Genomic DNA, 13,865 nt, shown 5'->3' on the forward strand with positions numbered 1-13,865 from the left:
GATGTCGTCTAGCAGTACAGGCATAAGGCAGGATTTTATATATAAGCAAACCCCTCCCCCTCTCTTATTTATGTGGTCTCTTTTGAATAGAGCGTACCCCTGTATATTTACAGCCCAGTCATAGATGTCATCCAGCCACGTCTCACTATATCCCTCTTCTAACATTATTGCTTCTAATTTCTCAATCTTGATCAGATTAGATACACTGCTCCCCAGACAGTATCCCACATGACAGGCTTAGATACATTGGTTTAGAAGCTCACTGTCACTAGCCATTACTCTATGATGAAAAAGTGTTGATATAGCTACAACATATCCTGTAGCATTTCTCAGACCCCTGCTGCTCAGCAGCCAGGAGCAGCTCAGGATGCCAGGTTCTGCCAGTCTAACCCAAACCTGGCCAGGAAACTCTGGCAGTGACTGATGGGTGCTAATGACCCAACACAGCTGCTGAAGTTTGTCCCAGTAATCCCTGGGCAGGGTCACAGGCCTGAGGAGGGGGTGGTGGACAGAACTCAGTGTACCGACTCACTGCAGTAACCCTTAGTATGCCCTCTCTGACACATTCTATTAGTGGGAAAGGTTTATAGCATCAGGATGCGGCTGAACAGTAGAATAACAGTCTGGCCTTGGAAGACACAGAGTGGATGAGGACAGGGTTTTAGGACAACACACTCTCATTATCATGTGTATCATTAAAATCCAGGACTGGAAGAATGGGACGTATCCGTTGAATCACATCCAAGTGTGACAGGTGCGTTCCGTGGTAATAACGCAACACGGAGTGTAAAGGATACTCTGCCCACCCACACAGCATTGTATTCCAATCACAGAAATGTCCTCTCGAGATCAGATCAACAACACAGAGGACCACAGAGACACATCCTGCACCTCTTCCCTGAAAAAGCTGCATGGGCATCCCTAAATAAAGGTAAATGCATAGAAGGAAAGGATCCATAGAGCTGCAGATACATCTGTGGTGGAGATAGGTCTGTTTCCCAGCAATGAACAAGTGTTTAGTATAGATGATCTCCTCAGTTTGTGTGTGTATTACTACATATGGGCAGATGAAAGTAGTGATATTACATAATGTCATATATGTGTGCATAGAAATGTGATAGATGGGCATGGCATAGTAAGATGGGTGTTTGATATCCAGATAGATGTGTGATACGGAGATATAAAAAGATAGATACATACAATATTGCTACTATATATAGAATAGAAAGCGCAATAGACAATGCTGCGTATGTAGTTGCTAATAACAGTGGTTATAACGTTCCTAACTATGGGATGGATCTGAGATAAATCCGTAGATATACAATGGAAAGGTAGCTATGAAATAGATAGGATAATGAATAGACCGTGGCATGGTATGTATGATGATAGGAGTTATATTATTGATAGTTCTGCAAATATCTCGATGCTCAAGATCAGGAGCCAAATATTGCTGGTATTTATTGCTGAATGCTGTCACCTATGCTGTTAACCAGTGTGGGAGAAACTGGAGGAACTGGAAATTCTATGACTGTAGCATGCAGAAGCCATGTAGATGTTGACTTAGTAGAATCTTTTTATTGTATTTATGAAGTTTTACAAATATATATTGAAACCGACCAATAAAATATTCCAGACCTTGCAGGAAGAAGTATTCTACAATATACACAGTGAGCACATTCAACCTTTACAGTCCAGATTTGTAGGACAATCGCATTGCATTTCGCTGGTCTACACTTACTAAGCAACAAACAACAACCACATAAAACATAAAGAACACAAAATAATAGGAGTCTATGAGATGGAGTATTCACTGCGTGTAGGAAAAGAAGATACTGCCATGTTCTACCACCACCCCAGGGACTCATACACTCAAACAGGGACATCTCCCAGAATTTCCCTATCTAGGTACCCGGTTGCCAATCTAAAGCATTGTCATATCTTGGTTCCATGTGGTAGTGCCCAAATAAAACTTTACCAGACCTGAAAAAAGCATTGTGTTTAGTCCTTCTGACTTGGTTGGATTTTAAAGACATGGTTATTATATAAAGGGGAATTTTCACTTTGGGCAACCCAATATGTAGGTCACACCGTGTAAATAAAGAATGGCAAGAACATCGTGTCTTTTGTGACTCCGCTGCTACAAATGATCTGGTCTCCTTCCATTCTGTTACATGTGCTGAATATGAAGTGCTAAATAACTTTTACCCATGACTAAAGTACAAGACCCTGATGGAAAAGAGATGTCATTGTTTTTGCCCTTCTCAAGTAGGAAACCCCTCTGACATTCCTGTCATTTCCTTGGTGTCATATTTGAAGGTTCAGGGAGTCCCATCTCTTGGCTCTATGTGTAACTAATGTAATTGATGCCAAATCTAAGATGGAATGCCTGGAGTCATGCCAATGTAAAGAAGGCGAAAATCCTGACGTTCTAAACTTAGGTTTAGAATATGGTTATGTCTGTGTTTTTGGCATTCCACAAGGGAGATGGCAGCTTATACTGAGTAGACAAACTGACTGCAGAGGTACAAGGAATGATGGGAAAGGCATGGGGAATTGGAGGAACTTGGAGAAAACAAGGAGAATAATATTGTGAGTCTTCACATGATGAAACTGGAACCTGAAAGTTGTAATAGATAACTATAGAGTAAACAATGTTTGGATGATAGCAGAGAGAAATAGCAGGATGAGTTGACATATTTTTCCTTAACCGTTTGGGATAGAAATCTTAGATGCAAGGCCAATGAACTGGTAAAAGTAGGAAATTTGAGGCTAGAAAAGCACAGTGCTTTGTATCTTCACTATGTGTCGTAAAATTTCCACATTTTAACTTTCTGGAATTGCCTTATAAGCTCTTTTGGACCTATTCACACTCAGAAGAAGCAGGAGACTGATGACTGCTTCATTTCTGTAAAAAAGTTTGAAGCAACGTCTGTCATCTTCCAGCCACATCTTCCTTTATGATTGTGTATAAGACCACTTGAGTGCTCCAGTCAGTTAAGTTGTGGCAGAAACTCTCTCATTTACCCCGGCCCCAGGAGGAGAGACAAGAGTGCCATTGGCAACTTCCTCTCCTTATAACCCTCGTTCCGGCCATTTCCTCTACTGTATCAGAATATTCCACCTATATGTTTTAACTGCATGTAAATGTTTACCATACACAACCCTATTACAGCATATGGTTCTTGCAGGAGGGATCGTGGTTTTAGTTTGGGACAACTTTGGACAATACCATAATACTGAGCCTTCCACTAGAACAGCTGAGGATCCGAGAAAGCCTCCAGTGGTCACAGACAAAGGGAAGAAGGAAGCTCTGATGGACAACAAATTTCCAGAACAGAGTCCAGACCCTGGACCTTCAGAGGAAACATCTATACTTTCTACTGATCCCTCTCCCGATACCAAGAAAGATGAAGGAGAGAGAAAGGAAGAAAAGAATGTACTCCAGCCTCAGCAAGAACAGGGGTAAGATTTGTAGATGGTGGTACACTATATTTACAGGGGTGGACTGAGAAGGACTTTGAACAATAATAGTCATGAACCTTTATCTCAAAATCACAGACCCTATAGGGTGGAGCTTATTCAAATTTGCATTTGGATTGTCTGTTTCAGGGGCCGGGTTTAAGATTTTCGGCAAATGAAATGAATGAACATGAATAGCACAATGCCTTTAAAGCTGTGGGCACCTTCCCTTGGCCATTGCCCTGTTCCCTGAATGATTAGTTATTTATAATGCTTAGTTATATAGCGCCATCATATTCCGCAGCGCTTTACAGATATTGTCAGTCACTGTCCCATATAGGGCTCACAATCTACATTCCCTAGTTTACATTGTTTACTTGTAAACTCTTGATTCATCAAGTCATTTCCGGGAAAGCTGGATTACAATTACAGATGGGCAAACCAATTTTCATGAGCTGGGTGTGACACAAATATTCCAAATGGGGTGTTTTTTTTAATGAAACTGAACAAATGGCGATTCATCTCGGACAAACTAAAATGGCCGCCTACTCATGTATTGCGCAGGTAAAATACAGTCACATGTCTTGTGAGTCACTGTAGCATTCTGGTGCCACCAGCCAATCGTCAGCGGTAGGTGGACACAGTGCTGATGTCATATGCCAGTGATGGCTAACCTTTTAAGCTTGGTGTGTCAAAATTTGTACAATTCCCCCCCCCCCCCCAAAAAAAAAACCTACCTGTGTCATATCTAGAAATATCCATAAAAATGTAATATTTGTACTGCTAGTAAAAAAAAGTTATATTTTTTATATATGTATTTGTTCTGTATGTATTTCTGGCCCATCACATGGTATATGACCTCCTTTTTCTGCCCATCACATAGTATATGACCTCCTTTTTCTGCCCATCACATAGTATATGACCTCCTTTTTCTTCACCATCACATGGTATATGACCTCCTTTTTCTGGCCTATCACATGGTATGTGACCCCTTTTACTGGCCCATCACACGGTATGTGACCCCTTTTTCGGACCCACCACACAGTATATGACCTCCTTTTTCTGGCCTATCACATGGTATGTGACCTCTTTTACTGGCCCATTACACGGTATGTGACCTCCTTTTTCGGGCCCATCACACAGTATATGACCTCCTTTTTCTTTACTATCACACAGTATATGACCTCCCTTTTCTGACCCCTCACACGGTATGTGACCTCTTTTTTCTGACCCCTCACACGGTATGTGACCTCCTTTTTCTGGCCCATCACACGGTATATGACTCCCTATTTTTAGCCCCACATATGATATATTACCCCCCCCTTTTTTTTTTTTATCCCCACACACTGTATATGACGCATTTTTTTGCCCCCCACAATATATGACCTTGTTCTTTATGGCCACTCACAGTATATGATCCCTTTCAAATGCCACCCCCACAGTATATGACACCTTTTTTTAATCACCCACAAAACATATGATTCTCCTATTTATGGCCCTCACACAGTTTATAGCCACCTTTTATACCGCCAAACAGTATATGACCCCTTTTTTAAAGCCCATCCGCAGTATATGACCCCTTTAATCCCCCACACAGAGTAGTGGCTGATAGTTTTCACTCACCTGTCCATTCTGCAGTCCTGGCTGTTTTCTGTTGCCACCTCCAGGATGCGTTGTAGCCAACACTGAAGAATGCTGAGACGCTGTACATAGCGTTCCGCTGTTCTTCAGTGTTGTGACGTCAGTATAGCATCGCCTAGGGGAAGGTGGCCAGCACAGAAGCGTGGACAAGTGAGTAAAAATTATCGGCAGCTACTTATTGTAATAACACAATAGGTAGCTGCCAATGTGTGTCACCTAAAAGGTCTGTGTGTCACAGGTTCGCCATCACTGTCATATACACTGTATAAGGTGCTGTGTGCTTGAACACAAAGCGTAGCAGTGCTGGTGGGTGTAGGGATGGATGTGTTATTCATCTCACTGCATGATACAGAGCACTCAAAGCTTACAAATTGCAATAGAGCTACAGAGTCTTAGGCCCGGTTCACATCTGTATTCGGTATTCTGTTTGGGGAGTCCGCTTGGGGACCCCCTGAACGGAATACTGAATGCATTAAAAAGCGGTGAGTAGTGAAAGCACACGGACCCCATATTTTATAATGGGGTCCGTGTTTTTTCCGTGTGGTGTCCACTTGAGTCCACAAGTAGTTCTTGAAGTACTTTTCTCTCCGCATGACTAACACACGGACCCCATTAGAGTCTATGGGGTCTGTGTGTTTTCACTACCCATTCAGGGTTTCCCCAAGCGGACTCTCACAATGGAATATCGAAATCCAATGTGAACTAGGCCTAAGGAATAGGAAAGTTTAGTCAGATTTAATCAATTACAGGCAGATTAGTTATAGAAATAATAGATAAGAACAGCCTGCAGTAATATAGACAAAGGACGGTTAACCTTTTCATTGTCAATAATCTAATTTTGTCCACCACTCATCCAGACATGTCTTTCGGTCTGGTCCATCATATAATACCATGACATACTGCCACTCTTGTTGCCACAACTGCCATTACTCAGCCGGGCATATCTTGCGGCATGGTCCATCACTAGGCTCATAGCCACAAATTTGTATTCCAAAAAACAAGTCTGGGTTCCTCTTAATCCAGGACAATGCCAGACCTCATGTGGCTGGAGTGTGTCAGTAGTTCCTGCAAGATGAAGGCATTGAAGTTATGGACTGGCCTGCCCGTTCCCCAAAGCTGAATCCGATTGAGCACATCTGAGACATCATGTCTCACTCCATTCACCAACGTCACATTGCACCACAGACTGTCCAGGAGTTGGCAGATGCTTTAGTCCAGGTCTGGGAGGAGATCCCTCAGGAGACCATCCAAAACTTCATCAGGAGCATGCCCAGACATTGTAGGGAGATCATACAGGCACGTGGAGGCACACACACTACTGAGCCTCATTTTGATATGTTTTAAGGACATTACATCAAAGTTGGATCAGCCTGTAGTGTGTTTTTCCACTTTAATTTTTGGTGTGACTCCAAATCCAGGCCTCCATTGGTTAATAAATTTTATTTTCATTGATGATTTTTGTGTGATTTGTTGTCATCACATTCAACTTTGTACAGAACAAAGTATTTCATGAGAATATTTCATTCATTCAGATCTAGGATGTGTTATTTGAGTGTTCCCTTTGTTTTTTTGAGCAGAGTATAAGGCAACTAAACTGGTTAACATTTAGGCACAGATAAAACTCTAAGGTTTTTCTTTATTTCTACCATGGTAGCCCCCAACAGTTGTGGCTGTACAGGCATGAGTTGTAGTTTTGCATACCTCAAGGGTCACAGGTTGGAGATTGTTGTACTGACACTTGCCTTCTTTCCCAATAGGTCCGACATTAAAATAAGCAAGAATGAACGATCTCCTGGAAAAGATGATAAGCATCTAGCAGATGCCCCAAAACTGAAATCCAATCTTAAACTGTCAACAGGAAACAATGCAGAATCCAGCAGGGTACCTCTAGAACTGGGGGCTGTTGATTTGTCTCTGCTGAGCCCCGGGATTAAGTTTGGCGTTCCACTAAGTCCTGCAGCGCTGGAGAGAGAATTGCAGAGCCCAGTGATCATAATTGGACAAGATGTCTTCAAAATAATAGGTGAAGATGGAAATTTAAAATTGGTACTTTATGAGGTTACTGAATTTTTTGGTCAATAGAGGGGGAAGGGCTTAGGAGAGTCTGCACATCCGTGTATTACATAGGTAGCTAATTGATTTCCGTGGAAATTGTGTAGCACTTATATAAATGTTCCAGTTTCTATAATGTATCTTAGTAGAGAACAAGGTATTATACATATTACTGTCCAGCGCATTTTGCTCACACATTTTTATGTTATCAAAGCAGTAGTCTTTCTCTAAAGACTGTGAAATGCATCCATAGAATTTATAGGGGGGGACTTAAAGGAGTGGTCCCATTATGGACACTTATCCCCTTTTCACAGGATAGTGGATAAGTGTCTGATCAATCGGCAAGTCCCCCAATGATCAGGAGGATGGAGGACCAGAAGTTAACTTTCGTTAACCAGGCTCCATTCACTTCCATGGAGCTGTGGGAGAATGTAGAACTGAATGGAACTGAAGTGAATATAGTGCGGTATTGCGAGTGCACAACCACTCCATTCACAAGGAGGCCTTAGGCCTTTTGTTCCCCTGATCACTGGGAAATCCAGCAATTGGGCCTCCAGCAATCAGACACTTATCCTTTGTCCTGTGGATAGGGGTTAAATGTCCATAACGGGAAAACTCCTTTAATACTGTAGTACTAAACATGGCGTTAGTCATGTGATCCTCAAATAGGTCATGTGACATTTATTATTCAGCTAAGTGCAAAACATATTCCACATAACTTTACAAATCAGAGGACACATGAACAGACAATATAAGACATTACAATGTGACAAAGAAATAAACATATCAAACAGTAGGTGTGAGGGCTCTGCTCTTAAGAGCTTACGATCTATGAGGCGATAGGGGGACACCATAGGTCAGAGGGTTTGTTTGCTACAATGGTCCAGCCATCTTTTAATAGAAAAGGTTATGTAACTGAAGCTGTATAAACCCGTCACCAGCCTGTATCTGTGAATAAACAGATACTAAGTGTAAGGAATGTAGTGTAACTTCTAGATGGAGAGGAGAGGATCTGAGGAACAGAGGAGGAAGGATAAAAAGTGTTATTGTTCTACACCTCCGCACATTACACTCTGATCAGGTCATGTGATAAGCCGCACTATACAGATGTGATTTTAGGGCAGTTTTAAAGCTGCTGTAGTTGGGGTAAAGCATTCTAGAGCACCGCTGCAGCTCAAGAAAAGTCTTGGAGACAGGAGTGGGATGTTCAGATAACAGAGGATGCAAGTCTAAGGTCATTGGCAGAATGGAGAGGACAGTTAGGTCGGTAAGCAGTTTTAAGAAGAGGAGATATAGGGAGGCGCAGGACTACGGATGGATTTGTGGAGTGTAATAATTTTATATTGTATTGTGTGGTAAATAGGCAACCAATATATCGACTGACACAAGTTAAATGCATCTGTGTACCAGTTTGACAGAAAAACGAGTCTGGCGGCTGCATTCAGAACAGATTGTAGTGGGGAGAGTTTAGTAAGAGGAAGCCCAATTAAGGCCGAGGCCCCACATTGCGGAAACGCAGCTTTTTTTGTTGCAGATTTTGCTGCCAAAGTTAGGAGTGGATTCAGCAGAAGGTAGAAGTATAAGAACTTCCTATATACCGTATATACTCGAGTATAAGCCGACCCGAATATAAGCCGAGGCCCCTAATTTTACCACAAAAAGCTGGGGAAACTTATTGACTCAAGTATAAGCCTGGGAGGGGGGGGGGGGGGATGCAGCAGCTACTGGAAAATTTCAAAAATTAAAATGGTCAGAGTCTTTGGGTGCAGTAGGTGCTGGGAAAGGGTAGGGGGTGTTTTGGTTGTCTGTCTGTCCCTTCCCTGAGCTTGAGGACTGTTTTTTTTTCCCCCCTACTTGGAATTCAGTCTGGCTGAATATAGGGTATCTGCAGTGCTCCTATTAACCTCTTCCCGACGGAACAGGAGCACTGCAGCTACCCTATATTCAGTAGACCGGGCACTTTCAGACACAGGGATACCTAATGTGTATGTGTTTCACAGTCATTTTCTACTTTTGTATGTATTCTAGGGAAAGGAGTGATTTAGAACTTTTATTTTTTTTTAAATCTTTTTTTTTTTTTTGCACTATTTTATGGGAGATTCTATACATTAATATTGTGGCTGGTCATAGACCCCCCTCGAGTATAAGCCGAGGGGGGCTTTTTCAGCCCAAAAACTGGGCTGAAAAATTTGGCTTATACTGGAGTATTTCCGATTCCTTTTATAGCCATTCTTTGTTTTGGGTAAAAAAAAAAAAACCACAGCAAAATCTGCAACAAAAGCTGCATTTCCGCAATGTGGGGCCTTAGCCTAAAAGAGAATTGCAGTAGTGAAGATGAGACAGAATCAGAGGGACAATGAGGGTTTTTGATGTTTCTATGATGAGAAAAGGGCGAATTCTAGAGATGGTTTTGAGGTACAGGTGGCAAGAGCGTTAGCCAAATCTGTTGATGGTTTGTCCAATTGGGTCTGTGTACAGAAAGAAGATGAGGGGCCTAGGAACGAGCATTAAAGAACCCCAACCGTAAGGGGAAGAGGAGAAGAAATAACACTAGCAAATGATACACTAAATGTGACAAGAAAGATAGGAAGAAAACCAAGAGAGAGCGGTGTCCCTAAGACATATAGAGTGGAGCATATTGAGAATTTGGTGGTCTACAGTGTCAAATGCTGCGGTCACATCCAGAAGAATAAGTAGTGATTAGTTCCCTTTAGATTTACGTGTCAGAAGATCGTTGGTGACTTTTGTGAGGATTGTTTCTGTAGACTGTAGTGTATGAAACCTGATTGTAAGTGTCCAGAAGAGAGTTAGCAGAGACATAGCGGATTAGGTAGAAATAGACCAAGCGTCCCGGGAGTTTCGAGACGAAGGGGAGGTTAGCAAAGGGTCGGTAGTTAGCAGCACAGGATGGGTCAAGGGAGGGTTTTTTCAGTACTGGGGTTATGACAGCATGCTTGAAGGAGGAGGGAAAGATTTCAGAAGAAAGAGAATTGTTAAAAATTTTAGTAAGATGAGTTGTAACAGTAGGCCAGAGAATGTGTAATTGGATTGGATCACTTGTGCAAGTAGCAGGGTGAGAAGAGGAAAGGAGTTGGGAGACTTCTTCTTCTGTTACTGGGTCAAATAATAGTAGTTCACAATAAGGATCAAGGAAGGGATGGGGACTGATGCTGCTTGGAGATTGAGCTATTTCCTGCCGGATGTTCTAGATTTTGGAGTGAAAGGTGTCAAAGAGTCATTTAGGTTATTCAAGATGAGAGTGGTGAAGAAAACTTGTTTGGTAAGGTGAAGGGCAGACTTATAGGATTTGAGCATAAACTTAAAGTGAAGATGTGTTAGATTTTCACATCTTGAGCACAGCTGAAGAAAACATGTCGGAGGAGTGTGTCAAGGTTGCTGGTGTTTCTGTTGGGATTTTCGGATGGTCAAGGGTGCTACTTTATCCAGGGTGGTTTTGAGAATCTCATTGTAGTGTTTGGTGGCCATTTTAAGACAAGAGAGAAGAGATGGGAGACAGTAATGACTGTAGTGTGTCTGAGAGGTGCTATGTGTTTCTGTGATTTCTGTATGTGCGGTAGGTCAGTGTGCTTTGCGAAGAACCAGGAGACAGGTTAATAGCAGTACACTGACACACAGAATACATAAAATATTATTAAAGCATCATCTGATCATCAGTTCTGTCATTGTATATAAAGTATTACTACATACCTTCCAACTGGTCCGTATTCAGTGGGACAGTCCTGGATTCCGAGTCTTGTCCTGCAGTTCCAGTCGGCAGGAGGTAAGTCCTGGTATGATCTCATTTGCGGGCGCGATGTGATGATGTCACTGACATCGCACCTGCAGGTCTCTGAACTGTCTGGGACAAGAGATTTCACAGAGCAGCAGGGGAGCAAGGAGAGCTGAGTCTCAATATTTTATTATGCTTAATTGGAGACAGATGAAGGGGGCATTAAACTGAAGCCAGATGACATTAAATTGGGGGCAGATGGAGAGGGGTATTAAACTTGGGGCAGATGGAGTGGGGAACATTCAACTGGGGCAGATGGAGGGGGCATTAAACTGAGGGGACATGAAGAGGAATATTAAACTAGGGGGGCAGATGCAGGGGGGATGCTAAAAGTGTGACATTAAACTGGAGGTAGATGGAGGGGGTATTAAACTGGAGACAGATGGAGGGGGCATTAAACTGGAGGCAGATGGAGGGGGCATTAAACTGGGGGGGTGCAGATGAAGGGTGACATTAAGCTGGTGGCAGCCTGAAGGGGACATTAAACAGTGGGGTTCGCTGAACGGGGATATTAAACTAGGGGTAATTTGGAAGGGGACATTAAACTGGGGGCAACTGGAGAAGGAAATTAAACCATGGGGGTAGCTGGAGGAGGACATCTCTGCCTGTAGTTGCCCCCTGTTTAATGTCCCCATTGAACTACCCCCAGTTTAATGTCCCCCTCCAGCTGCCCCAGTTTAATGTCCCCCTCTAGTGGGGTAATTGGAGGGGAACATTATAATGTGGGGGCATATAATAGGATGACTGTAGGAAGATTATACTGTGTGGGGGCACACAGGAAAATGGATGAGAATAGGTGTAGTGAACATAGAAGTGAGTGGAGTTAAATTTCCAGTGGCGCACATAGAGCCCCGCACATTCAGTCCCTCTTTCTATCTTTTGAAAGTTTCGAGGTAGTTTGTTGACATTTTTCAATTAACTTTATTAGCAACAATACAACATTATAGACAGACAGATATGTTACAAATGACTGCTGAGAACCTCGACTCTTTTTAGTGAGCTGGATGATTTGGATCTTCTCACTAAAAAGAGCCAGTTCTTTTGACTCCTAAATGGCTCCTTATACATTACTGCTGCTTACCAAGTGTGGACAGTCAGAGACCCCCATCCACTCCTCCTTTAAACCCCTGGCTGCTGTCAGTCAAGGGACTTCAGAAAGTTATGGCGGGGTTAGACCAGTAGGGTCGGGATTAGCCACCTATGGGGTTTGTCATTAATGGGGCGTTGTTTTAAAGGGGTATTCCCACCTCGCATACTCAGTAGTCTTTACTGCTGTAAAATCTTCTTACTTCCTGGTTTTTTTGCATCATTTGGTGGGCGGGGTTTCACATGCAACCTGCCGTTTAGCTCCGCCCCCAAATTAGAGTGTAGCTCCGCCCACCCATATTGGACTATGAAGTACAGGCGGCAGCAACTCCATTCTGTGTTACATACAGAGACTGCCTGTCTCTGCCATAATGAACACAATTGCATTAGCTAGCCTGATAACTGGGAGAACAGAAGAAATGAAAGCAGCTCCTCTCCCCTATCTGATAGCAGGAAGCTAGGTCACGTGGTGTAGACACAGGAATAGCTAGATACACAGGCTCGCTCCTGTGCACTTAGCCCCTCCTCCCTCCCCTGAAAGCAGCAGATACATCACTTGACTCATGAGCAGCTAAGTCAGGGCTGTGGCCACAAAGAATTGAATAAAGTAAGATAGTGGACAAACAAAGCAGTTTTGCTGAAGCAGTGTATTTAGGAAAAGTCTTACATCCACATTAACAAGCAGTATAGATAGGATCCTTGTGATGGGACAACCCCTTTAAAGAGCTTGTCCAGGATCCCACAGGCTGATTACATAAATTCACATTCAGGTGGGGTGTGAAGGGGGAATGACTACCCTCCCCTCCCCAGTAGAGTGGCCAAATGGAAAGGGAGCATGACTATGCCAGAATCCTCTACTTTCCAGATAGGGGACCGCATATGTTTGATTAATACTTCTCTGAAGATGAAATATTAATAAATAAAATGTATTTGCATTATGACAGATGACTGCCCTCCGCCCCCAGCTCCTTTTCCTCACCGTATGGTAACTCTCCGAACTGGAAATGTCACTGACCTGTATGAGCTGAACATGGATGACATCATTGGAGGGTGAGATAGTTTATCCAGGTACACAACATGGAGAAAAGTAAAGCCCCCCCAAGTTAAAATGTAGTTTTGGAGAATGCTTAAAGAGATTAAAGGAAGTTGCAAATTTATTTAGCAAGAACTGCAGGGCAACCTATCAGATCAGCTTGTCAATGTTATCAGAGGCTCTAAGGCCAACTTTTATATTTCCCTTTTATAGTAAGGACCACATAGTAAGACAGTGTAAAGGATTGCAATGTGGCATCCTGGTATATCCCATAATTCTTTGCACATGAGATGGTACAACACAGTGGTGCCTCAGGTAGTCACTGAGAGGTGCATTATTTTCAGTGTTATTAGCTGGGACAAATTTTGATGGCCATTTCTTCATCTAGATATATGCAATATACCACATCTTTGGGCAGTTATTCCATGGGGCGTATTATGACAAACATTAATCATATTAAAGAAACATTCCCACATATGTGATACATCTGGACTAACCCTTACTTTTTGAGCAGGGGTCGGTTTGGAGAGGTCCACGTGTGCACAGAGAAGTCGAGCGGCCTCCAACTTGTAGCCAAAGTATTGAAAATTCAGAGTGAACGAGATCGGGTAATAAGGAACTTCAGCCTTTACTGAATGTGCAGTCTTCTCTTCATTTGCAATGCAATCTATTGCTCTCTGTTATCAGCCATAGATGATCATGTACTCCACTACTTTATGTCAAAATAATCCCAGTATTGAGAGAGAGATTTACTTCCATGGCTGTGACTGACACAAGCCAACTTTCTAACAACTGTACACTTAT

The 13,865-nt window shown here is 42.7% G+C and overlaps 1 protein-coding gene across 1 annotated transcript in view; it reads left to right on the forward strand.

Annotated features, from left to right (window-relative positions):
- Window positions 1–597: 597 nt before the first annotated feature.
- The window catches only part of MYLK2 (myosin light chain kinase 2), a 29,746-nt gene continuing 16,478 nt past the window's right edge, over window positions 598–13,865 (forward strand). Inside the window, exons 1-6 of the mRNA XM_075279056.1 lie at window positions 598–610; window positions 707–931; window positions 3,189–3,462; window positions 6,858–7,123; window positions 12,973–13,078; window positions 13,576–13,669. Coding sequence (XP_075135157.1) covers window positions 598–610; window positions 707–931; window positions 3,189–3,462; window positions 6,858–7,123; window positions 12,973–13,078; window positions 13,576–13,669 — 978 coding nt within the window. The remainder of the gene's footprint in view (window positions 611–706; window positions 932–3,188; window positions 3,463–6,857; window positions 7,124–12,972; window positions 13,079–13,575; window positions 13,670–13,865) is intronic.

Source organism: Leptodactylus fuscus, chromosome 6 (genome assembly GCF_031893055.1).
Source record: "Leptodactylus fuscus isolate aLepFus1 chromosome 6, aLepFus1.hap2, whole genome shotgun sequence".
NCBI lineage: Eukaryota > Metazoa > Chordata > Amphibia > Anura > Leptodactylidae > Leptodactylus > Leptodactylus fuscus.